This window comes from Rhincodon typus, chromosome 7 (genome assembly GCF_021869965.1).
Source record: "Rhincodon typus isolate 14 chromosome 7, sRhiTyp1.1, whole genome shotgun sequence".
Lineage (NCBI taxonomy): Eukaryota > Metazoa > Chordata > Chondrichthyes > Orectolobiformes > Rhincodontidae > Rhincodon > Rhincodon typus.
The window spans coordinates 14,087,890-14,115,070 of record NC_063338.1 but is presented as its reverse complement, the minus strand read 5'-3'; the positions used below and the strand labels follow the sequence as shown (position 1 = coordinate 14,115,070).

At 40.7% G+C, this 27,181-nt stretch overlaps 1 protein-coding gene across 4 annotated transcripts in view; it reads right to left on the bottom strand.

The window, feature by feature from the left end:
• agap1 (ArfGAP with GTPase domain, ankyrin repeat and PH domain 1) overlaps window positions 1-27,181 on the bottom strand; it is a 671,134-nt gene that overhangs the window by 113,436 nt on the left and 530,517 nt on the right. For all 4 annotated transcript variants that reach the window (XM_048599132.1, XM_048599133.1, XM_048599130.1 and 1 more), the window contains one exon: window positions 21,949-22,110. In XM_048599132.1, coding sequence (XP_048455089.1) covers window positions 21,949-22,110 — 162 coding nt within the window. The remainder of the gene's footprint in view (window positions 1-21,948; window positions 22,111-27,181) is intronic.

Sequence of the window (27,181 nt, the reverse complement as noted above, 5' to 3'; positions counted from 1 at the left end):
CAGGCTTCCTGCTCCTATGATGCTGCTTGGCCTGCTGTGTTCATCCAGCTCTACACCTTGTTATCTCAGATTCTCCAGCATCTGCAGTTCCTACTATCTCAGAAGAAGCATCTAGTTGGTTTTTGACATGCTATCATTAGAAAGACTCTCCTAAAGCTCAGCACTGCTGAGCATAATTTACCTGCTGACAATTAATCCTTACAGACCAGGGAGACTCAACATCGAGGTTCCAACTTCTGGCCCATCCAGCCCAGTACATTTTTATCCCTTCTTCCAATACCCATCCATCTTCAATACTTTCAATATTGAAATAAAGATTCAGAAAGAAAAAAAAGGTTACACATTAATTTTATGATTCTTTTCTTGTGTGTGTCAAAGCAGTGTCTAGGAGATCCCAGACAGACCCTCATTTCTTGGGGCAGCACGGTGGCTCAGTAGGTAACACTGCTGTCTCACAGCGCCAGGGACTGGGGTTCAATTCTACACTCGGGTGACTGTCTGTGTGGAGTTTGCATATTATCCCTGTGTCTGTGCGGGTTTCCTCCCACAGTCCAAAGATGTGCAGGTTAGGTGGATTGGCCAACATTAATTTCCCCCTAATGTCCAGGGATGTGTAGGTTAGGTATGTTAGCCATGGAAAGTATAGGGTAGGGGGATGGGTCTAGGTGGGATGCTCTTCGGTGAATCAGTGTGGACTTGTTAGGCCAAATGGCCTGTTTCCACACTGTAGAGACTCTATTTATAACTCTATGTTTCAGTCATCAATTCCTGGAGGGCTGACAACCTTAGCACAGTTTCTTTGCTGGAGTGATCCGATTTCAGCCCAGGGTGCAAAGTAGAGCGTTATAACTGCCTTCCGCATACGTGGGTTGGAGGGCGAGGGACATGGGGGCAAACTTGGCGACATTCCTGCCCTTGGTTGCTATCCAGGGACATCTGTGAGGGGCTGTTTGGCAACAGAATGTTTGGGCTCACTTGTGATGTCCTTGTGAAATGACACCTCAGAAACACTCGCTGTCAAATTACTCACAGTTATACCCATTGATCATGCATTAGATTTGGTATCTGGGCCTGCTCATTAAGTACCAGCAGTACCTGACAGTGCTGAGGGCAGTGTTAGGATAGGTATATACGATGTGAAATGCATCACAAATCAATACTCTTAAAGTTAATAACATATCACTCGGTAATTTAACAATCTGACCACTAAGCTCCTGCAAGCTGCTCAAGATAGCAAATCTTTCTCTTTAATGTGGAAAATTTTAAAAAGTTTAAAACAAGGGTCAAATCCATATGAATATTATGAAATAGATCCAGCGAATCGTATTGTGTCGTTTTTAAGTCCTCCACTAAAGTTACTGAACTGAAGCTGTCAGCTTTCCTTAAAAGCCTGGAACTCACTGGATCACTTTAATTACACTGAATTTGGAAGTTGCACAGTACAGGTCACTTGATTTTTCAAATAATTTTGCAAAACAGAAGGGGAAATTTAAATTCAGGTTTTTTCAAAGTACACAGAAGTGGGGAAGTGGGTGGGGGATGACTTGATAGTGGGATGGGGAGGGGAATGTGGGAACGGGGGAGGAGAAAGGGAGTAGCTAGGGAAAGGAAAGGAGGAGTAGAGAAAGGAGGAATGGAGAAGTGTTCGAATAAAAGGGGTGAAAGGCAAAAGGATTGTAATGAAGGAAAGAGGAAAGGGAGGGCTAGAAAAGGAGATGTGTGCGTGTGTCTGTGCGTGTCTCTGTGCGTCTGTCTGTATTTGGGTGGTGGTGTGTGGAATAAGGGAACCAGGCTGGCCTTATCCTTCTCCCTCTCTCCGTTGTCATTTTTTCTTTCCCTTTTTCCTTTTCTTCACGTTCTGACAACATGGGGAAGCCAGAGCAGTGTCAGCGGGGCGTTGGCTGCAACAGTGACAGTACCCATAGTGAGGACTCCTGGCTGCAGTAGGCACAGAGTGTGGACTCACGGACTCAGTTGGTCTCGGCTGCGGTGGAGATGGTACCCGGAACAGGGACTCCTGGCTGCGGTATGCCTGAAGAGTTAACTCATGGTGGGGCTATCATTGCTGTACCAGGGACTCCTTGAGGCTCGGGACACCTTGCAGAAGCCTGGAACCATGTTTGAAGAACGTTTGTACAGTAAATGAACTCTTACGTAATTTTATAAAATTCCTTTTTATAACACAAAATGGTGCTGGATTGTGGCATGAAAACACTTCTCACTGTATCTGTCTCAATGTGTGACAATAAATAAATAACTCACTCACATACTCTGTCAGTGCTTTTTAACACTTTAACCACTCAAATGAGACAACTACTCCTCCCAACCCCTTAATGTTGCTACTGCTTCTTTTACCAGCTACTTTAAATATGACTCTCTCAATCTCCATCCTTTCCATGAGTGGATACTGTTTCTCCCTACCTCCTCTGTCCAGACCCCTCATAATTTTGAACACCTCTATCAAACTCCTCTCAACCTCCTTTCCTAAAAGGATAACAGTCCTAACTTCTCTATCTTCAAAACTGAAGTTCCCTAGAATTCCTGTGAATCGTTTCTGCCCCTTCTCTAATGCCCTTGCATCCTTTCTGATGCGCAATGACTAGGACTGCATATGGTACTTCAGCGGAGTCCAGGTTAGTATTACATGGTCTTATATAAGCTGAACATAATCTTCTTGCTCTTGTCAAGAACATTATATGTGTTATTAACCACTCTGTCAACTAGTCCTGTCACCTGGAATGACTAATGAACATATATATCTAGATCTCTCTGATTCTGAAGCCCTTTTAGATTTGTAGCCATTTATATCATCTGTCCATGATCTTTCTACAAAAATGAATCACTTCACATTGCTCTGCACTGAACTTCATCTGCCTCTTATCTGACCATTCTACCAACTTGTCTGTGTCCTTTTCAAGTTCCAAATTATCCTCCACACAGTTCACAATGCCAGGTTCCAGGTTTGTATCAATTGCAAATTTTTGAAACTGTGCCCTGTACACCACAGTTGAGGTCATTAATATATATCAAGAAAGGCGTGTGACTCAACACTGACCCCTGAATAATTCCACTAAAAACCTTCCCCAGCCCAAAAAAAATTTCCCCTAACCATTACTCTTTGTTTCCTGTCACTCAATCAATTTTGTATCTAGGTTGTTCCTATTTCTTTTTCATTCCATGAGTTCTAACTTAGCTTAGAAGTATGCTGTGTGGCACTGTATTATATCCCATTTGGAAGCCCATGTAGACCACATCAACAGCAATGTCCTCATCAACCTATTATCTTTTCAAAAATGAGCAGCAAGTTAATTAAACATGATCTTCCCATACAAAATCTATGCTGGCTCACTTAATTAACACACATTTGTCCATATAACTGTTGATTGGGTACTAAATTATTGTTTCCATAAGTTTTCCTACTTCTAAAGTTAAACTGATTGGCCTGCAAGCTGCTGGGCTTATCTTTGCAATCTTTTTTGTATCATTTGCAGATCTCCACGAGCATCAGCCCACAATTTAAGGAAGTCTGGAAAAATTTGGCCAAATGCCTCCACAATTTCCACCTTCCCTTCCTTCAGTATCCTTGGATGTATCTCATCTGGTCCCAGTACATTGCCTACTTTTAAACTACAAATAGCTTATCCAATACCACTATATCTCAATTTTAAACATTTCTAGAATCTGAATTTCTTCCTCTTTCACCATGTCCTGGACAACATCATCTTCCTTGGTAAAGAAAGATGCAAAGTATTTGTTTAACGTACTATGTACATGTGCAATCCTCTTTATGATCCCTTCTCCACTTTACTCACCCTTTTACCAACCTTTTGTATTTACACGTCAATAAGAGAGTTTTGATTTCCTTCATGTTGACTGCCAGTCTCTTTTCATATACCCTCTTTGTTTCTTCACAATCCCTCTGAGCCTCCTAAAGTCAGTGTGATCCTCAACTGTATTTTTGACCTGAAATTTTTTTCTTCATCTTAAAATGTTTGCTCGTGTGTATTTGTTGGTAAATGTTAGCGCACGATTATTAGTGTGCGTCATAGAGTCATACAGCATGGAAACAGACCCTTTCATTTACCCCTTCAGTTCTGAGGAAGGGTTACTGGACCCGAAACATTAACTGTTTTTTCCCTTCACAGATGCTGCCAGACTTGCAGAGCTTTTCCAGCAATTTTGTTTTTGTCCTTTTCATTCAACTAGTCCATGCCAACCATGTTCCCAAAATAAACTAGTTCCACCTGCCTGCATTTGGCTCCTATCCCTCCAAACTTTTCCTATTCCTATACTTAACCAAATATCTTTTAAATGGTCTAATTGTACCCGCATCTACTACTTCCTCTGGCAGTTCACTCCACACACACACCACTTTCTATGTAAAAAAAACATTGTCCCTCTTCCTTTTTACATCTTTCTCCTCTCACATTAAAATATATATCCTGTGGTTTTGAATTCCCCCACCTTAGGGAAAAGACCTTTGCTATTCACGTATCTATGCCCCTCATGACTTTTTCAACCTCTAAAAGGTCACCCCTCAACCTCATGCTCCAGTGAAAAAGTTCCAGCCTATCCAGTCAAGTTTTATAACTCAAACCCTCCATTCCCAGCAACATCCTGGTAAATCTTTTCTGAATCCTTTCCGGTTTAATAATATCCTTCCTATAACACGGTAACCAGAACTGTACACAGAAGAGGCCACACCAATGTCCAGCACAACCTCGACATGTCGTTCCAACTCCTATACTCAAAAGTCTGAGCAATATAGGCAAGAGTGCTAAACCATCTTCTTAACTATCCTGTCCATCTGTGATGTAAATTTCAAGATTAAGTAGCTGAATTCCTAGGTGTCCCTGTTCTACAACATTACCCAGGGCCCTACCATTAATTGTACAAGTCCTGCCCTTGTCTGTTGTACCAAAATGCAATACCTCATCATATTCCAAATTGACCTCCATCTGCCACTCCTCAGCCCATTGACCCAATTGATCAAGATTTCTTTGTAATTTTGGATAACCTTCTTCACTCTCCACTATACCATCAATTTTGGTGTCATCTGCAAACTTACTAACCCAAATCTCCTATATTCCCATCCAAATCATTTATGTAAACAACAATCAAGAGTGGACCCAGTACTGATCTCTGTGGAACACTGCTGGTCACAGGTCTCTAGTCTGGAAAACAACCCTCCACCACCATCCTCTGTCTTCCATCCTAAAGCCAATTTTATATCCAATTGGCAAACTTACCCTGAATCCCATGTAATCTAACTTTACTAATTAGTCTACCATGCCGAACCTTCTCAAAGGCTTTACTGAAGTCCAAGTAAACAACATCTATCCCTCATCAAGCTTTTCGGTTACCTTCCTTAAAAAATTGAGAGACACCATTTCCCTTGCACAAAACCATGCTGACTATCCCTAATCATTACTAGCCTCTCCAAAAGCGCCTTCAATAACTTACCCACCATCTAGACTCACCAATCTATACTTCCCAGGCCTCTCCAAAAGGCTTTCTCAAATAAAGGCACAATGTTAGCAACCCTCCAGTCCTCCAGCAGCTCACCCGTGGCTACAGATGATACAAATCTTACTGCTTAGGCCCTGCAATTTCCTCCCTAATTTCCCACAATGTTCTAGGATACACTTGATCAGGCACCAGAGATTTATCCACCTTTATGTTTTCTAAGACCTCCAGCACTTCCTCCTCTGTAATGTGAACCGTTGCCCATGTGTTAGTGTGCCTGTTTATAACTGCATTTGTGTATATTGTAGTGTTTGATCTTCACTAAAGTTCATTCAGGACTTGAGCACACCTCAGGGTCCCTGCACCATGATTTGTTTTTAAAATTCAGATCCTCCACTTTCATTAATTTTCAGGCGACCCTAAAAATTTCAATCAATTAAAAATTATAACCATCCATTTCCAGAATGACTACGTTCTGCCTACTGCTGACCTGGCTGGGTGCCAACCCGCAGACAAATGCTATCAGTATTTCTGACTATCACGAGTGCACAGAGGCCATGCATAATTGACTAAAAGATGGGCTAAAACTGTGGCCAATCAGTGTGAGATCAAAACCCGTGAAATATTCAGTGCTACTTGATTACAAAATACATATCCTTTGCTCTCCTCCCCTGAACACACCATGAAATCTCTTCAAGGTCCAGAGTGCCATAATATGTTCATTACTGTCATGCAGTATGAAGTGCAGACTATAGGTTTTCAGGTTAGAGTCTCATACTTCACAAGAGCAATTTCCTTTTATTTTACTGCGTTTGATATTGCACTCCATTAAAGTATGGAGGCAAAAGGACTGCTTAACGACCATTGCAGAGCACACAAAGCAGAATATCTGTTCTGGAACAGTAGGCGTGGTTCGATAAGAAATAAAACTTTGATTCCCCTTGTGTGGCTGGAGTAAACGTTTCAGGAGTAAATGCTGAAGTACTTGCACCCAGGAAGTTGTAGGTGGCAGTCAGCCAAAAACTCTCCCACAGCCTCTGGGAAAGGCAGCCCCCTTCTTTCAGATCATCAGCAGAACATGGAACAGTACAGTACAGGCCCTTCAGCCCATGATGTTGTGCCGACCTATTATCCTACTCTAAGATCAAACTAACTTGCATACCCTTCATTTTACTATCATCCATGTCCCTAATGTAGCTGACTCTACTACCACCGCTGGCAGTGCATTCCATGCACCCACCACTCTGTGTAAAGAACCTATCTCTGACATCTTTCCTATACCTTCCTCCAATCACCTTAAAATTATGCCCCCTTGTGATAGTCATTTCTGCCCTGGGAAAAAGTCTCTGGCTATCCACTCTATCTATGCCTCTCAACATCTTGTACAGCTCTATCAAGTCGCTTCTCATCCTTCTTCACTCCAGTGAGAAAAGCGCTAGCCCCCTCAATCTTTTCTCGTAAGACCTGCCCTCCATTCCAGGCAGCATCCTGGTAAATCTCCTCTGCACCCTCCCTAAAGCTTCCACATCCTTCCTATAATGAGGTGACCAGAACTGAACACAATATTCCAAGTGTAGTTGATCCAGGGTTTTATAGAGCTACAGAATAACTGCGCAGCTCTTAAACTCAATCCCCCTGTCAATGAAAGCCAACACCCCATTCACCTTCTTAACAGTCTTATCAACTTGGGTGGCAACTTTCAGGGATCTATGGACATGGACCCCAAGATCCCTCTGTTCGTCCACACTGCCAAGAATCATGCCATTAACCCTGTATTCTCATTCAAATTCGACCTTCCAAAATGAATCACTTCACACTTTTCCGGGTTGAATTCCATCTGCCATTTCTTTGCCCAGCTCTGCATCCTGTCAATGTCCCACTGCAACCTACAACAGCCCTCCACACTATCCACAACTCCACCAACCTTCGTGTCATCCAAGTGCCCCCTCAGATGGATGCAAAAAATTTTTAATGGCACTATTTTGAAGGCGTTTTCCCCAATATCCTGCCATTTTTAAAAGGTTCTACATAAATGCAAGTTTTTTGCTAGCGAAAACAACTTTGGATCTATCAGATGCCTTCTCTATCTTCACCATATAATTTAAATGACTCGAGTCTCATGTTGCTTTTTGTCTTGTCACAATGCAAATACGCCAATGGACAAATGATATAGAATAGCTCCTTCGTACTGTCATTCCTTCTTGTTGGCTTTATACATTTCAAAATTCTATTGGATTTTATTTTGATGCCATCCCAATAAAAATGTTTTATGCAAATGATAGCTGTGCTTCTAATGATTTAGTCAGTAATAACTATACGTCAATGAGCAACAGGGTTCACAAGTATATGCCAAAAGTAGCTGATCTTAGCCGAGGGTAGGATGGAGAGTGTGAAGGAGGGAGGAAAGCAAGGGTAAGGGAGAGAGAGGAAGAGACAAGTAAGAGAAAACGAATTATCAAAGATAGGAAATAAAACAAGTATGACCCTTGAATTAATATAGGACCTGTCAGGACTGTGTGGCATCCCAAATTGCTTTATTGTCAATTAAACACTTGGAAGGTAGTTACTACTGTAATTTGGGAAACAGCAATCAGTTTGCATAGTGAATCCTAACCTTCAGATACAGAAAAACAAGCTAACCACCAAACTGCTGGGAGGTTTCAAGGCAAGAGGGGGAAAAATACAGTTAACAGGGCTTGCTAATTCTGATTATCATAGAACCATTGCAGCACAGGAGGCCTTTCAGCCTGTCATTTGTGCATTGACTCTACAAGTGAGCGATTTATCCGGCACCACTCCCCTGTCTTCAACCAATTCAAACGCAGTTAGGCAAAACTGGGAATAAAAAAAACTAGTAACGGAGGCTTTGAAACGACTTGACTTTTGTAAAGACCCGTCCAGTTCACTGATGCTCTTACCTGGTCTGACCTACATATAACTCAAGATGCACAGCAATGTGGCTGATTTTTAACTGCTTCTGAAGTGGTTGAACAGCCGCTCATTTGTATTGAAGGCAGTGGTTCAGCACCACCTACTCAAGGACAATTAGAAATGGAAAATAATTACGAGCATGCAATGTCCATATTCCAAGACTGAATGGAAAGTATGAAGAATTGGGTAACTTATGGAAGCTGAACCCCAAGCACGAGGAATTGAGTACGATGGAAGCAGGCTGAAGGTAGCTGGGATGGGGCCGGTCCGGAATTGAATGGAGAATGGTGACAAGATGTTCAGCCCCATCGTTATTCAGGCTCCTTCCTGCTTCAGGGGTCAATTAAATGCCAATTAATGGTGTCTTCCAACTGTTGCTGGCATTCTACCTAGGGGTTGGTGCTGGTGGAAAGGTCTGGAGAAAGCCCTACTCGTTTTTGGGACACTGCCCAAGAAAAGCTACTGGACATTCTGTCCTCTTGATCAGGCAGTCTGTGGTCCATGAATGGAAACCCTGGCATTTAGCACTAACCCAAGAAAATATACCCCTCACCAACAACCAAGCAAACCCACCCCTCCCAGGGCACGTCTGAGTGTACCTGCTGATTTCAACCCCGCTTTTTTGGGCTTCAATACCATCTCCATCATTGCTAGTCCAGCCTGGGTGCAATTCTGTAGGGAGTGCTGAGATTAAAGAGCAGCAAGATCTCCTATAGGCCAGCAGAGTTGGACCTTCACCCTTAAAAGAACATGCATCCTGATGCTGATCAGTTAATTGCCCAAAATGCAAAGGGTTGGGGTGTCTGGAGACAGCCCAGGCACAGCTCCTGTAGGTTCTCTGGCCCACATGTCCACCAACATTAAATTCAGTTCCAGAGTCAGCATCTTCAGCACATAAGTGGGAATGTTTGGGAAGATCAAAGTTTTTAATTTCATTTATTCAAATGTTACCTGCCACAGATCAGCCCATTCCGAGGTCTTGTTCCAGACTAATATGGATATTTCCATTATCAGGGGAGCTATGCATTTAATTAAAAATCTCAGTGAAAATTCCAGTTTCTGAACTTGCGATGGAGGGATTTTAAAAAAAATTATTCTTTCATGGGATATAGGCATCACTGGCAAGGCCAGCATTTGTTACCCATCTCTAACTGCCCATGTACTGAGAAGCTTGCATGGCTATTTAATAGGCAAGTTAAGAGTCAGCTATATTGCTGTAGGTCTGGATCATATATAGGCCAGACCGAGTAAGAGCATTAATGGACCAGGTGAGTCTTTATAAATACATGAAGTTCAAGGGCCAATATACATGGGCCAGAGTGGGTAAGGATGGCAGGTTTCCTTCCCGAAAGGACATTAGCGATGCAGGTTGGTTTCATAGTCACCATCATTGAGATTAACTTTCAATTCCGGATTTATTAATTGAATTCAAATTCCACCAACTACGAGGGTGGGATTTGAACTCACATCCTTAGATAGTTAGTCTTGACTCCTGGGTGATTACTTTGATGACATTAGCACTGTACCACTGTAAAAAGACCCTGAGAAGGACAGGAACGTTCAACAAAGTAGGAGAAGCTGAGGCTAGTAAAAACGTGTCTGCAGGCTATATGAGTGGACAGAATGAAAAGTGAGAAGGTGGACTGAATCATTGATCTAGCCTTTTCTGCACACTCTACACACTGTTACAACTGTTCAAACACAAGCCTGGGAAGACAGTGACATGGTATTGATGTCACTGGAACAGTAATCCAGAAAGTGATACTAATTCTGGGGACAAGGGTTCAAACCTCACAGCAGCCAACGGAATCTAAATTCAATCAATTATTCAACCAGGGATTGAGAGCTAGTCTCAGTAATGGTGACCATAATCATCGGTTATCCCAAGAACCCATCTGGTTCAATTCTGCTCTTTAGGGAAGATCATCTGCCATCCTTACCTGGTCTGGCCAAAACCTAAGCCCAGAAGAACTGCAATGTGGTCGACTCTTAACAGACCTTTAAAATGGCCGAGCAAGCCACTCAGTTGTAGAAAAGTCAAAACAAGGGGAGTGGAGTGGTTCAAGACAGCTGCTCACTATCATCTTTTCATAGGAAATTAGGGACGGATAAACAATGCTGGCTTTGCCAGCGATGCTGACATACCATGGAAGAATAATGATAACCAATAATTTGAAACTGAAAGGAAATGGTATCTTTCATGGAGATATAAATTCTGACTTCTTTTCGCTCCGGGATTGGGAATGTGAATGGGAACGAGAATGATTGCCTGGTTTTGGCTAGCGGAATCCTGTGAAGGGTTTGCTGAGATGAGGATTAATGCATATTGCAGATAGGGTAAAGGGTGATTTTCTGTGCTGCACTTAATCTGGGAGAGATAGATAATGAGCTCCAAAGTCACTTTGCACCGATAGCCCTGACCTAGCAGAAAAACAGCACAAGATACTCCAATCGATTCTAGTTGACAATATTTTATCCATGATTAAATCTACAGATTAGGGTCTTTGCCAACATACCTGAATGGATCGCAAGCTGATTGACTGGGGCAGACTGTAACAAGAATACAAGTCACTCCCAAGAATGACTGCCGAATAACACAAAATTTCCAACTTATACACATATCAGGAATATGCACTTTGGAAGAAGGCCCTGAAATTTGCAAATAAAACACTGAAATCTTTTAAAGGAAAATCAATTACAAATGCAACCTATGAAGAATTCTCATCATCTTCTGGTTAGCTTTTGGAATATTTTGGTTTGGAAATGAAAACTTATGATATTATTGAAGGAACCAGCTCGGAACGGTTACTGGGCCCAGCTGTGTAAAGGAAATGATTTATATCAATAGACTAAACATAAAAAAATCAGAAACAAAAACAGAATTTGCTGAAAAACCTCAGCAGGTCTGACAGCATCTGTGGAGAGAAATTTCAGTTAACATTTTGGATCCAGTGATGAATCACTGCCATTCTTGTTTCTATTTTTGTTTTACATGAGTAAAGATCATTGACAAGAGACAGGTGACAGGAGGAGTTACCGAGCCCAACAGGCTGCAGGAGCTGCATCAGCTGCTGTAAAGAAACAGTAATAGGAGGTAGGGTGAAGGGACCAGATTAACAGCAATAGAGATATAGTCTGTAAAGCAGGATGGTGACTGTCAGATGTAACTGAACTCAATATGGTGAGGAAGCTATAGTGATCAAAGTTATGGGATACTTGAGTGATCATTTAATTTCAAACAGAGAGCAATTCAACTCCCTTGCAAATCAAACTTAATTCAAGACCTAGCTCACTCTTCTTATGAGCAACACCTGATGATCTCAGTTTAAACAGAAAACCATTCAAACCTAAGATCAATTGGAAGAATGTGAAGCGTATTTATAGGTTAAGGTGGGGGAGAAGGAAGGGAAAGTCGATGATAATTCTTTAAAAACTGTTCTCAAAGGAGTCTTGACTGTGGCACTTCTCTCTAAGTGCTGGTTATGAATTACTGTAATTAGAATGGAACTTACATAAATGGTATCTTTATGTCAGCTTGTTCAAAATGGGTTTCGGCAATATGAATAATTAGGCAAGTGCACTTTTGTCAAAACATACTTTCTTTACAAAGCAATGTTTGCATACTTGCACTGAAACAAGTGAACAGGATCTTATTTTGTGAGTCAGCTTTCATTCTTTCCATCTGTAGTTTGTGTTGAGCCAAGACTGATCCCACCACTCACCCACCCCCTCCACCAGGGAAGCTTCAGTAAGTCTGCTGGCTTCAGTGATGTATAGATTTTAAATACGCCAGCTGGACAGTTTATTGAATTTGTATACTCTTAAGGAGGCAAGTCTGTTGTGTACTGAACCTGTTGCGTTGGGAAATAATGAGGTAACAATCAATTCATTTTGTGGAAGTTATTCCTTTGATCAAAAAATCTGCACGGACAATTGTGAATATGCGTGTCATTGAAACATTATTTGCTGCCAAGCCGAATGCAGTTGTTTACCAGTTGTCATTAAATGCTTTGGGAAAGCACCTGATGGGCCCTTGGGAATTAGTTACTCTGTCATCAACCATTTGCATAAATCAGTGGCTATTCATCTCAGAGCCTGGTAAATCAAGATTACGTGTCTAACCATGAGTTTTAAACTGTAATTTATAACGAACCCTACAGCATTGTCATAGGCAGGCTCTGAAAATGGTTTCAGAAGTCACTAAAAACTGGGCCTAAAATCAAGAATGGAAATCAGAAGATCAGTGAGATCCCATGGGAGAGATAACCTCCGGCAATGGAAGTAGGGACAAATCCTCCAGGGAATGGGTACAAAATTTGCATTGGAGAAAAGATAAACAGTGTGAATGTTCCTCACATCAGGAAGATTAAAAACAAAACCCTGTTGGCATATGTTATCCATGAGTAAAAGTGTGATGAAACGATATTATAAATATTCAGGAGTTTTATTAAAACATCAATGCTTTCAACTTCCCTGAAGACACACAGATATAGTACTAAGCCAAGCAGATCCAGCTGGGATCAATAATCTGTGCCAAGTTACTTGATTTCAGCTAAGGTAGCAATTTACCTCACTATCGCTAGAAAGTGGATTAAAACAATGTTAGCTTTCCCTCAGCAATCACAGGTTTTGGGAAAACACTTGCAATGCTCACCACAGTTGAATGGTTTGTCCTCCAACACACAATCAAGGTTTACAGTGTGAAGAATAACTAATTTAGACAAGATATTGAAGAGTAACCGAAACACCTCACTTGAATCAGCACTTTCCCTGGGGCGGCACGGTGGCACAGTGGTTAGACTGCTGCCTCACAGCGCCAGGGACCCGCGTTTGATTCCAGCCTCGGGCGACTGTCTGTGTGGAGTTTGCACATTCTCCCCGTGTCTGCGTGGTTTCCTCTGGGTGCTCCGGTTTCCTCCCACAGTCCAAAGATGTGCAGGTTAGGTGGATTGGTCATGCTAAATTGCCCGTAGTGTTCAGAGAGGTGTAGATTAGGTGGGTTATAGGGGGTTGGGTCTGGGTGGGATGCTCTGAGGTTCAGTGTGGACTTGTTGGGCCAAAGGGCCTGTTTCCACACTGTAGGGATTCTATGATTCTATGACTTGCATATATTTTACGCTGAACTTTTGCAAGACACTTATTAGATATCTCAGGTGAAGTACTGTGTACAGTTTTGGCTGCCACAATATAGTAAGGCGGTGAACTCGTTGGAGAGAAGCAGAAGAGATTTATAAAAATTATTCCAGGGCTCATAAACTTGAGTTGAGGATACTGGAGATTGTAATTTGCTCTCCAAGGAGAACAAAGAGGCAAAAATGATTTGCAAACATAGCAAACGTGACGCAAGAAGAAAACTTATCCACGAGTGGTTTGGGTCTGGATTGCACTACCAGGAAGTGTCATGGAAGCAGGTTCAATCAAGGCATTCAAGAGGGTATTGGATGTTTATTTGAATAAAGACCATGTGCAAGGGTGTGGGGAGATATAGACAAATAGCACCAAATCAAAATGCTTATTGGAGAGCTGATGCAAACATAATGGGCCAAATGGTTTCCTTCTGTGTTGTAACTATTCTGAGATTGTGACTTTTTGAACTGAAGATTAAAAAAATCCTCATTTTTAAAAGGAATTTGGTTCACCTCTTCTCTACTGACTAATTGAAACATTGATTGGTGCTTCAAGTGGCTTACAATAAATGGATTGGGTCAAAATAATAGGCAGACATCAAGAATGGCTACAGATGATCAACACAATTTGAATTTCAGTGAGCGCAACAGCGAACCTTCGTATTCATTCTATTGATAATTTTAGCAAAAGAAACAGAGCAAATACAATACAAGAAGCTCTTAAAAAAGCTTCAACAAATGCAAGAAGTGAATGCTCAGATGACTAGGAAAGCTTTAAAAATCAACAAAGATACAAAAAAGTAAAGCATGCAGGAATACAGTCGGTTCTTCCAAAATGCGCGTTCCATCAATGTGAATTGGCTGCAACGCGATTAACAAATAGAGGAATGCTATTTCTAAAACATGAAATTGTGATGGCTATAACACGATTGTATCGGTTACTTGTATCGGAGTATGTGTCGACATCACACGATCATTTCACGGGCTTTGCTGTGAATACATACAATGTTAGCGACCAAAGAGTCTCTGTGCTGGCATCACATGATCATTTCGCAGGCTTTGTCATGAAGTACTTTCTGTGAGTGGTACAGTACAACCTCCTCCCCCATCAAGTCATCTTGACATTTTTTCAAGGTAAAGTGTTAAATTTACTTTTATTTCATAATTTGATATGAATTAAACATTTATTCAAATTGTGCTATCCTTTGTGTTAAGCTTTTCAGCGATTTTGAGTGATTTTTTTTTGGAGGTTTGCCCCTAATGCCACTTTTCCCAAAGGCCTCGTTTTTTCTGTAGTGCTGTTTTCTATAACATGATGTTGCACAGGAACATAACTACCGCGATATAGCAGAATTGACTGTATAGGGAAACGACCACCAGGAGCATATGAACGTACAAAATAAGAGCATAAGTTGGCTATTTAGCCCTTCAAACCTGCTCTGCCATTCAATAAAGTCATAACTGACCTTCTGTGTTTCAAATTCCACATCCCCATTTACCCTCCAATAGCCTTTGATTTCTTTGTTAAACACAAATCTACCTACTTTGGCCTTAAAAATACTCAATGGTACAACTTCTATCACCTTCTGAGGTATTGAGTTCAAAAGTCACATAACCTTCAGAGGGATAAATTATATATTGATTTCTGCACTAAAAGGCTGACCCCTAATTTTAAAATAGTGTATTCGTAGTTCTGGACTCACCCAAAGATGAAGCATCTTTCCACACCCATTTTGTCAAGACTATTCAGGATCTTATACATTTCTGACAATTCACCTCCATTCTTCTGAAACCAGCCCACCATGTCTCATCTTTCCTTGTAAGTCAACTTGCTTATTCCAGGTAACAATCTCATTAAGTTCCTCTGAATGGTCTCCGACAAACTTACATCCTTCTTTAAGTAAGGAGACCAAAACCGCACAGAGTATTTGAGATGTGATCTCACCAATGTTCTGCATAACTGAAGCATATCATTCCTACTCTTAATTTCAACTCCTCTTGATAAAGGAACATCTAGACTAACAGCAAAAAGGTTTACCTAAGTATTAAGACAAAGAGGGTGGAAAATGGGCATTATATCCATTAAAGCCAGATGCAAGTGATGTTGAAATGAACAGAAAGGACACGGCAGATTTGATAAATTAGTACTTTGCATTCACATTCACAGACACACTGGTCCTCCATCGTGCTGGGCTCAACATGGAGACTGCTTCCAGAAAATTCAACTTCAGCAGGCCATGTCTCCCATGTGGATGACTATAGAATCCCAATAAAGTTTCCTATGGGAAACTGCCTCAGGGCAAACTCATCAAGGTTGCAAGTACAAACAACAAAAGGGCACCATTTAAATAAAAGCCTTACAGACTCCTACATTGCACACTACCGCTCTTGGGAAAACATTAGAACTAGCTGATCCACTAGGAGGACAAAGTGCTGAAATTTGGTTCAGTATGCTTCAAGAACCATCCACAGTGAACTTTCAACATCTAACATACCCAGAGGAAGGCCAGTGGCGGCGCAGCTGCAGAGATTCCCCATGCACCAACAACGACAACCCGAACTTCAAGATTAAGCTAATTAGATTGTTCAGTCTGGAGAGGATCCACAGAAGGCAATGTAATCATACATAGTTTACATAAGCTTGAATAACAAGCAAGAAGTTTTGTATTCATAAATCATAAAGGTCAATATATTAGCTCTAAACAGAAAACCTAAAAATAAGTCTCAGTGAGGAACTTAACGGGTTTTGTAAAAGTTAAAACAAAAATAACAGAGAAAATGACAGGGCTTAAGATACACACATCTCCAAGACCCAAGAGTTTCTACACCAGGAAATTAAAATAAATTAGGAAATTTAGGAAATTTTTTTAGATTCAGGAACTGTGCAGTTTTTATTGGAGAATTGCAAACATCACAACATTATTTATGAGGAAGGAGTGAACAACCTGAGACCTACAGACTGATAGCTTAAGACACGTTAACAAGAACTGAGTGACTGGAAATTTTGAAACAAATTATCTGATTAAAAAGATTTTTGAAGGTAGATCATGTCTGACTCATCTGGTTAGATTTTTGAGTCAGTCACTAGCAGATGTTGTTGTGACTGCCAACAGAGGGTATTTGATATGGCTTTATTTAAGAGATTGTTGGTAATAATGACAATGCCTGAAATTGGAAATAACCTTGTGTCATAGGTTGGTGATAGGTAGGAACTTGGATAAAGGCAGAAAGTTTAACGGAATATTCTAATTGGCAGAATTTGACAAATGGGGGTCCTCCGGAATACACACAGGAGCCTCAGCTTTCACCCCAGGCGTGAAGGTCTTGGTTGAAGGAATAGAGTGCTGTATATTCAAATCTGTACTTGGAACAATGATGGAAATGGGAGTGGGAAATTACAAAGGGACATGAGCAGACTACAAGTCTGCATAACTGTGGCAGAGTTCAATATAGAGAACTGTGAGATTATTCACTTTGAATCTAAGAAAGACAATATTTTCTTAATTGACAGCAGCAAGGAGCTTGCATTTATAACTTTTATCCTTCTCACCCTCAGAATGCCCAAGAAATGACACTTTACAGACAGTGACATATTCCTGAAACAGAGTCACTGTTGTAATATAGGTTAGCTGCAGCAACTGTGCCCTCAAAGTCCCACATTGTAGTAACAATATAACTATATTGTGGGGTTGTTTGAAGGATATACATTAGCCAATACACCAGGAAAATTTTCTTTTTGTTCACAGGTCATTGTTGGCTAGACCAGCATTTATTTCCATCCCTAATTGCCCAGAGAGCAGTTAAGCATCAATCACAAACCATCAATCAATGTCAGACACAAAGACAACAAAGGTGTAGAGCTGGATGAACACAGCAGGCCAAGCAGCATCACAGGAGCAGGAAAACTGACATTTCGGGCCTAGACCCTTCTTCAAAAAGAAGTCATTTTTGAGGAAGGTTTAGGCCCGAAACGTCAGCTTTCCTGCTCCTCTGATGCTGCCTGGCCTGCTGTGTTCATCCAGCTCTACACCTTGTTGTCTCAGATTCTCCAGCATTTGCAGTTCCTACTATCTCTCCCATCAAGGTGATGGTTTTGGAGCCACATGTAGGCTAGACCAGGCAAGGACAGTCGTTTCCATCCCTAAGGGACATGAGTGAACCAGTTGGGTTATGAGGATAATCGCAGTTGTTTCATGGTCATTATTTGATGGTCACCATTACATTCAAATTCCATCATCTGCTATGGTAGGATTCAAGCCCTGGTCCCCAGAATATTGCCTGGCTCTCTTGATTAATAATCTAGCAATAATACACAAAGGCCATCGCCTTCCCAGTTATTACTACTTTGCATTATAGAAAATCGCGCTATATAAATAACGGGGCCAATGGAAAAGTGGGGTTAGGGGCACAAAGGACACATAACAATTTTATTTTCCAAAATTCTTCCTTACCTGTGTAGCTTCAGTTATAATGACAGTTTATCAGACAGATGATGCTGCAAAGGGACAACACATTTACGAATCTGATCTTGTATTTGCAATGAAGTGACAGCTGGGCTTTAAATAGGATTCTGCCACTGGAAATCCCAGCAATGGTCAGTACTGCATGATAGTGTGAGCATGATCCAAAAGAGGTGAGCAGTACAAAATTGAGAGAGCTAGAGCTCACAGTCAGCAACCCTCCATGAAACTTCCCCAAAATTGATACATTGGCAATTTTTAGTAAAATTCCCTCCTCCATTTAAATGCTGATCTGACCTGACATTCCATTGGCACAGACTTCTGGATAGATTTTCAGATAAATGAAGCAAAGGAATCTGACCTTTCTTTCCTACGTAGTCCTTTGGCATTGAAGTTAATTGTAGGATTAAAATGTGTTGTAAACCTGAATAATACTATATTCAAAAAAAGTGCAGGAAAGGAGCAGGTTGTAACACAGACAACTTTTGGTGTAAATGATTTACATGAACAAGTTCAAAAATTCTTACATATTAAATATGTGACAAAATTTCGTGAAAAATACTACACACAAAGGTGCATGTTTTAACAGCACTTATTTTAAAGTATACTTCTTTTTACTCATACCATCAATTTAGCTTTGGAGTCCATTCTTCTATTTAAATGAGCTATATTTTTAAATAATGCTGATGCATTTAATGTGTTCAGCATAAACTCTTCCAACTTAGACTTCACATATTTTCCTTATAAGACGGTTGTTCTCTGTGTGATATTATATTTGAGGTTTATGATATACAATCTATACTCGATGGCCAACACAAGTACATGTTTTACAAATAGCTCGAAGGGGAGGCAATGGCCTAGTGGTATTATCGTTGGACTGTTAATCCACTGACCCAGACAACATTCTGGGGACCCATGTTCGAATCCCATCATGGCAGATGGTGGAATCTGAATTCAATAAATATCTGGAATTAAGAATGTAATGACGACCATGAATTCATTGCCGATTGTCAGGAAAAACCCATCTGGTTCACTAATGTCCTTTAGGGAAGAAAACTGCCATCCTCACCTGTTCTGGCCTACATGTGACTTCAAACCCACAGCATTGTGGTTGACACGTAACTGCCCTCTGGGCAATTAGGGATGGGTAATAAATGCTGCCTGGCCAGCAATGTCCACATCCAGTGAATGAAAACAAATAAAAGTTCCCCTGTTTGTCAATCGCATTATAGCCAATTCACGTTGCTGTAACATACGTTATAAGAGAACCCCTTATAATGGCTTGGGATCTTTAAATCTGAAACAATGGTAGCATATTGGCCTAGATATTGCACTCAAGACTCTGCAGTCGGATGTTGAATCTACAACTGCCTGATTCAGTGGTGTCCGTGCTACTGGTAAGCAACAGTAACACCATAATGCACTGAAATAAAATAACTACAGGTTTCATATCAACACTTAGTTGAGGTTCTTGGCAAGGATTTGCAGTTTATCAAGACTGTGGAACCTTGTGCAGTATCCAGAACTCTTAAATGATGACTGAGTCTTGGTACTATACTCAATTAAACCTTTCTTCTGAAAGAAATGCTAATGGAGGTTTCAAATATCTGGAACCAATAATGAACTTTAAAGCTCGGCAAGTTAACGATTGATTAGCTGATCTGAGTGATGTGTGAAATGAAAATGCCAAAAAAACCCCACAATTTCTTATCAATTTAATGTTTTGGGTTATGCCTGCTGATTTAATCACCTATATTAGTAATTGCAATTTTTATGGTTTAAAGAAAGAGAGTTAATTTTTTTTTCATTCGCAACTTTTCTAAAAGCCTGGACTCTGACAGTTAGATTACTTGCAGGTCACATCCATTTGATCAGCTCCACAGAGCAAGTGTGCAGTGGTTACGCAGTGCTGACCGATCCAGCAAATCACTTACTGCAATGGAATTGCAGCCCAACACCAGTAAAATGGGATGGGAGGAACTATTTAGCTCCAATAGCGGTGGACCAGAGTGCTGCAAGATTTACAACAAGTATCATCACTACCACCGTGCCACTACCCCAAAATGGTTGACAGGATTGAGAATGTGGCCATCAATAAATCTCATATTGTAAGCAAGGACTTGCCCTTTTCTAAAACACTGGTATTTTGACACTGTTCTGTCATGAAACTAAGATTGAATCACATGACAAACACGTAAACTTTATCGATATGGATATCACAATAGACAACAATATAACATAATGAAGCCTCTCAAAACATTTCATTGGAACATTATCGATCAACTAAGCCACAGAAAGAAATATTAGGTCAGATGACATAGGTTGTAAGGAGTGTCTTAAAGGAGGAAAGTGAAGTACAGAGGTTCAAAAAGGATATTCCAGAGCCTGGAGAAAAGTTACATGAAGGCAAGGCCAGCAAGAAGTGGTATGATTGCAAATGGCAACCAATCTTATCACTTAGCTAGTCAGCATCACAATGTCATATATCAGAAAACCATCGCATCATATACAACAACAAACTTAGGTTTGTTTACAAAGCGCCTTTACCGTAGTAAAGCATCCCTGGATGATGGAGATACAGGAGCATTAACAAATAAAAAAAAGAATATATGCAATCAAGCAGAATAACAGCACATTGTGCACATGTCAATCACAGCAAAAGAAATTATTTTAGGCACCAGATGTATGGCCCATCTGGGAAAACTCAACTTGTATTTCAATTCATGCCAGTATCACGGACCCAGACTTGACAATTATCTGGGACCATTTTGAAATGGTGCTTATTTGCCCCCAGCAATCTTCTCCTGACACCTCAATGCTGGCATTAAAGCGCTAGTTTTTTGATGAATTATTGTTTTAAAGAATGTTTACTACTCAGGATCCGATTTCAAATCCACTGGTATTATAGCTACAAATTCAGGTGGCCTGATGAGGGAAGGGACAGGTAAGTATCAGATCCTGTTGAGTTCCAATCTTCTTAAGAGAGCAAAATGTACTAGGAACACGAACAAGGGTTGAGGGAAAACACTCTTTGATGGTGTCTCTGAGTCTGTTGTTAGAACCTGGTATTCACCCAGGAAGTAAGTGTGCATCTGGCATGGTGCTCCACAGAAGATCACCTTTAAAGCATCTCAGAACATTTCTGTCTACATTAAAGGTACTACTTGAAAGCAAGTGGCTAATGCAGATTGTGGTCAGTTTGAAACATTTGCCAAAGTGGCAGCAGCAGTGGAGGTCATATAACTGGCCAGAATTTGAGCACAGTCGCGGAGACAAAATGGAAACAACTAGTGTGTCAGCTCTTCATCAATCCCTAATGCCTACCGCTAGAATGTATGCTGTTAAGTAGAGAAAAGATTAGATCACGCAATGTCTTCTATTTCCGAATGCAACTAATGACTCTAACTGTTGTACAAGATAGGCAATTCTTGAGCAATGGTGACACTTGAGAGGATCACTGACCAGAGGAATGGAGAAAAGCATAGTATCCCAGGACTACCCAATCACGATTTTAACAGTGGCCCTATTCTCTGGTCTCTGCCCGGAAGAAGAATGTAACTGGAATCCAGATCAATTACTCAAGAGTCTTCACGAAGAAACAAAATAAACGTCTGCACTCCAACAGCTGAACTGTTTTCGACAATCTACCATGGGATGAATATATGAAGTGTAACCCCATGACCAGCCTTCCGATGTAAGAAACATCACCAACATTAATAACTACCAGCACTAAATTGATTCTGCTAATAAGCACCACACAAGCAATTCTACAAATAGGCTGTACTTACAATGCAACAGATTTGAGAAACTTATCAAACAGGAGAGCAGGAGTACACAAGTGGGAATTGGAATGGTTGAAAATCCTAGACTTTTGCTCCCTTCCCTTGATGACCCTCTGAACAACTTAATTGCAGTCAATGATAAAAACTATTAAAGAACAATAAAGTACAAACACAGTAGGTTACCTTCTGCCGTGCCGGAGATGCCATCTGCTTTGAAATTACTGGTGCTTTTCTTCCTGCGATGCTTCTTCCTGTTAGCGTGGGGTGAAGGTGGAGGCTCTATCTTGGGACTGGTGGTGCTTGATATGCTGGGGCTTGAACAGACAGAGTCTCCCAGGCCAGTATCTTCAACAGAAACCCAAAACAAAATATCATGAGAAATGATTGAGTGCAATAATTTTTGAACACTTCTAATACACTGTTTAAAGGCAGATCCTAAGCCTAGCAAACTAAGATCAACATCTGCAATACTGGAATCATTCATGGGCCCTTTTCTCCCAGATAGACAGTAAATAAAGATGTGGAAGACTTAGGGTGCTTATTGCTGCTTGGGTGTGTAGACCTGTGGCACACTGATAATGTCCCTTTTTCTTGGCCAGAGGTTCTGAGTTCAAGTCCCAACTTAGGACTTAGTGGCCAAAGAGGATGTGCTCACAACATGGCCTAACAGATTGATTACTAGTTTTTAAATTCTTCCCATCTGTCTGGGTGGCAGGCAGCAAAAGGTGAGAATTGCCTAGTCAGCCCTTCAGTGGTGAACCACTGCAGTACTGTGGAAAGCTTAAACATGGGCAATCCAATGGAAGTCTACAGTCGCCAACACTTTCTTAGAAAACAGTGCCTGAAGAGACAGAGAATGCTTATAGACATCTTCTCGAAGATCTTCTCAGATAAAGCCATTGAGCTGTTAAGGCACAGAGGAAGCCATTTGGCCCATTGAGTATATGCTGTCTTCCTGCACAACAATCTAATCAGTGCCATTGACAATCATTTAAGCTCAATGAGAAGATGTACAACTTAAGTCTGTTAGAAAAATGTCATCCATAAACTTATGGAAAATCCCAACTGACTTCCTGCTCCAAAGTTTCCTTTTCTATCTCTCTTTAGCTCATTCTTTTATCATAGGTTGGCTTTCCTCCCAAGTGACCTTTTCACAGGCACTATCTGGTTTGAGGTGAAGGCCATGGACAATTGGACCTTCAAATCTGGAGATATGAAGTATCCCAAATGAAATCACTGACTGGAAATGTAGTAGTAGATTCAAGACTGGATCCCTGGTTGGGAATTGCACTAGTCCCAGATTTTTGGGCAGGGAGTTGATGGTCCATAGTGGCACTCAAGAAGTGGCTTGCGGGCACACAGGTGTTAACGTATCACAGAAGAGATTCACCTGCCCAGTGTTCTCAACTGGGAGCCATGTTGAAAGAATTGAGGGAGAGTTGGAGATGCAACATTGTAATTATATCTCTATTTTCACAACTATTTTCACTTGAGCATGCTTCCTCTATAAGACAGCAAGATTGGTCAGTTTACAATCACAGATCCTTTTTTGAAAGGGATCCCCAAGACTATATTGTGTGTGCATACTACTAATGATTAAATCTTCTATTTTAGTTGTAACACTCCTACATTTTATACAGTATGTCCTCTTTCCCCTACCCTTGCATCAAATGTTATGAAGAAGGAAGGGCCAGCATCATGTTGCTCATAGTCTGACAAAAAGGTCACTGAACTGAAACAAAACTCTGGCTCTTGTTTACATGTTGCCTGTCCCACTGAGTATTTTTCAGCATTTACTGTTTTTATTTAGTGTTTCTAACATTCACATTATCTTGCTTTAGCTAACCTGTTAATCATTACTCCATTTGTGAATCACACAAACCCCTCATTTATATTACATAGGCCACTCAAAGCCCACTGCATCGACATGAGTAGCAGCAAGAATAGAACAGAAAATTGACACAGGAAAATATATCAGTTGTTCACTGACATTCTGTTCACTGAACCCCAAGCTGTGCAAGATTTGAAATGCACACATTTGATAAGGACTGATTTGGAGGATTATTTTTAAAAATTATGACAAGGTGATGTTGCAATGAATCTTTACATCACTTACAATAATCGCTCTTCAAAATATTTTGCTGTATTTCATTGTAAATGATATCACACCTTGAGCAGGTCAAAGAAGAATTATGATACTCAAGTGAAATATTTGTTGAAATTCACTTATCAATAAACATTGACCTGGATTTTGAGGTAGTAATGATGTTGAAAAATGTCATCATTCCACTGAAACTGACAGCAACTTCTGGAGTCCGCACATGTGCAGAATATCACAGAAATTCTGTGCTTGTCTAAAGGGATGGCTATTCAAGATTCCCATGAAGCTTCCACTCCTTGACTGCGATCACAGAAGTGAACAGAATTCATTTCCACTTAGATAATTTTCGGTTCACTGCAAAATTCCTGAAAAAAGTTCCACGTTGTTAAATGAAATGTACCTGGGTTCGTAACAGCGCTAGAATTTCATAATTGCTACCAGACACCCTCCCTGGTATACAATAACTAAATTTCTCCCTGTGGAATGTCAAATTTCTCCATAAATGCATTTTACCCCCTTTTTTAGATGCACTATTAATTAACCTTTAAACATTTATTTTGCTATCTGCAAAATTTAAATATAAAAATGAAGGGTATTAAGCACTTCTACTCTCCGGATTTGCCACATGTGAATGCTTCAATAGGATTGGTTGTTTAACCAGTTGACGTCATCATTGCTTCATGTCTGGAGATCCTCTTGCATCTGGTGCCAGATTGAAACTGCTTCTGAACATGTCCTACAGATAGCCAGATCTTTTTAAGGGGCTTTCTTTAAGATAAACAATGAATGTCTTGTTTCTTCACATCTGAGATTTGCATTCAAAATATTTATATCTCACTAAAAGTGATGATTGGAACTCACTTCTACTATTTTCTTAATATGTGAATTTTTAAGTTATTGGCTGTGGGCTACAAACCCCAGATCAATGTATGTCTAATTATGCCTATTAAAAAAAAACTCTGGTCCTGTCCAGAAATGCTGAACAATTGTCTCTTTGGTTGTTATGTTGATCTCGATTATACTCAATTTAAGCTCTAATGATACTGCAGACAAATACTTTCCACTAGTCACCTCAAAAAAAAAATCCCACAAATGCACTTGGCTACCTCCCCCTCAATTGGAAACATGCATTCACTGCAGCCCTAAATCATTACCATTCAGTGTGGCATTCAGGTGGTGAAATCCTTTTCTTTAAATGCCCTTAGGGACTGCTTTCTACTTCTTCTAAACACTACTATGCTCAGAACTTGGTTGCATGTACAGCTGGAAGCAAGCATTGTTCTGGCATACAGGCCTGAAGCAGATCCCCGGAGATGCCACAGATGAACACTAAGATGTTATCTTTCCATGCAAGATTACTTTTATTACACATTACAGTGATGTACAGCAGGAAAGCTTCGTTCTTTTAATGGACTGCATTGATGGGATACACAGAAGAGATTCACTCACTTCACTTTTCCTTTTAAAGAAAAACTGCCACAATTTTCTTTGAGGGACACACTACCCTTTTTACCATCAGTGGTAGCCTTCTGTCTTTGAGATGAGAATATTAATGCAAGGCTCCTGCCTGCCCCGTTTGGTGGCTATTAAATACTCCATGATATAACTTCAAAGAACAGCAGGGATGCTCTCCACGGTACCTTGGCCAATATTGATCTATCAGTGATGATGAATAGATAACCTGTTTCAAACACTTTTGTGACACAGAGAACAAGGGCAGCCAATGTGCTCTTTGTGGGATGTTGCCCTGTGCAGACTGATGATCATGTTACTACATTACAGCAATTATTACATTTCAGAATACTTCATTGGTTGTTAGGTGCTTTGGTACATCCTAAAGATATAAAAGGCATTATATAAATGGAACAACTTCTTTGTTTTCTATACAGGCTTTTAACTGAAATTTAGATATTATGTGAATGGCTTTCCAGGGTTTGATTTTCAGGTCAGGAAATCAGTCTTAAGGGAGTAACTTGTATTTGTAGTCCTTTAGTTGTTTTCTGTCAGATATTGGCTGATGGTTCTAAAGTTGTAGCTCATTTACATTTTGCTCTTGCAAGTGCCAGGCCTGAAAGTGATAGCAGTGTCATGGAGTGGATGAGTGCATCTGACATTATGTGGTTTACACCAACTGTTCTGTGACAGCGCTGACCTCCCTTTGCCTTCCAACAAGGGTGTCACGGTGGCTCAGCAGCTAGTACTGCTGCCTCACAACTCCAGGGACCCCCCAGTTTCGATTCCAGCGTTGGGTGATTGTGTGGAGTTTGCATATTCTCCCACCTTCTGCATGGATTTCCATCAGGTGCTGCGGTTTCCTTCCAAAGTCCAAAGATGTGCAGGTTAGGTGAATTGGCTATGCTAAATTGTCTGGTAGTGTCCAGGGATGTGTAGGTTAGATAGATTAGCCATGGTTAAAAAAAAAGGAGGGTTACAGGGATAGGTTTGGGGACAGGGTCTGAGAGTGGGTCTGAGTGGGATGCCCTTCAGAGGGTCAGTGCAGACTTGATGGACCAAATGGCTAACTAAATCTCTGATTCCAGAGTTTGGCACTGCTGAGGAAATCCTGAACGTTGCCTTTCCAGTTTTTTGTCCATTTATTCTGAACACTCCCCTTTCTCCACAATTTGCACTGTGACTAATGACAGAAGTAGAATTATGGAATTATTACAGAGCAGGAGGCAGCTATTTGATGTATTGTGCCGGCACACGCTGTTCAAACGAGCATGATCATTTAGGGCTAATCTCCTGTTTTGTCCCCATACTGTTCTATACCCTCACACACTGTTTCTATTCATATTATCCGATGCTCTCTTGAATACCTCAACTAAACCTGCTTTCACCACACTTTCAGGCGGTGCATTCCATTCTTGATTTGTGGATCTTGTCTGCCCACATGGTGTCAGGATGGGACAGGCCGGTGAAAAAGGGTAAACAAAGCTTGCCTATTGGTCAACTGAAACATCCATTAACCTGAGACCTTACAGCACAGTTCTTACTCAAAAGCTTTGCTCCTTTTGGCAATTAAAAGTAGCTCCCTTGGTTCTCAGGAGGGCAAGAATGCTTTGGATTGAGACCATGGAGGTAAGATCAGCAGTGCTAAGATTTACACAGCAAACTGCAGTATTCAAGCCACTTGCCGATTGAATACTCTTTACCTCCTTAATAATCAATTTAACTTTGTAACATTGAAAACAGCAGTAACGAATTGAAAACAGCAGTAATGACAGCCTAATTCAAGACTGTAAATTAGTGTCTGCTCTGTCTCCCTTTTAAAGTAACGCATCTGACTTGGATTGAATACAAAATAGGCATCTG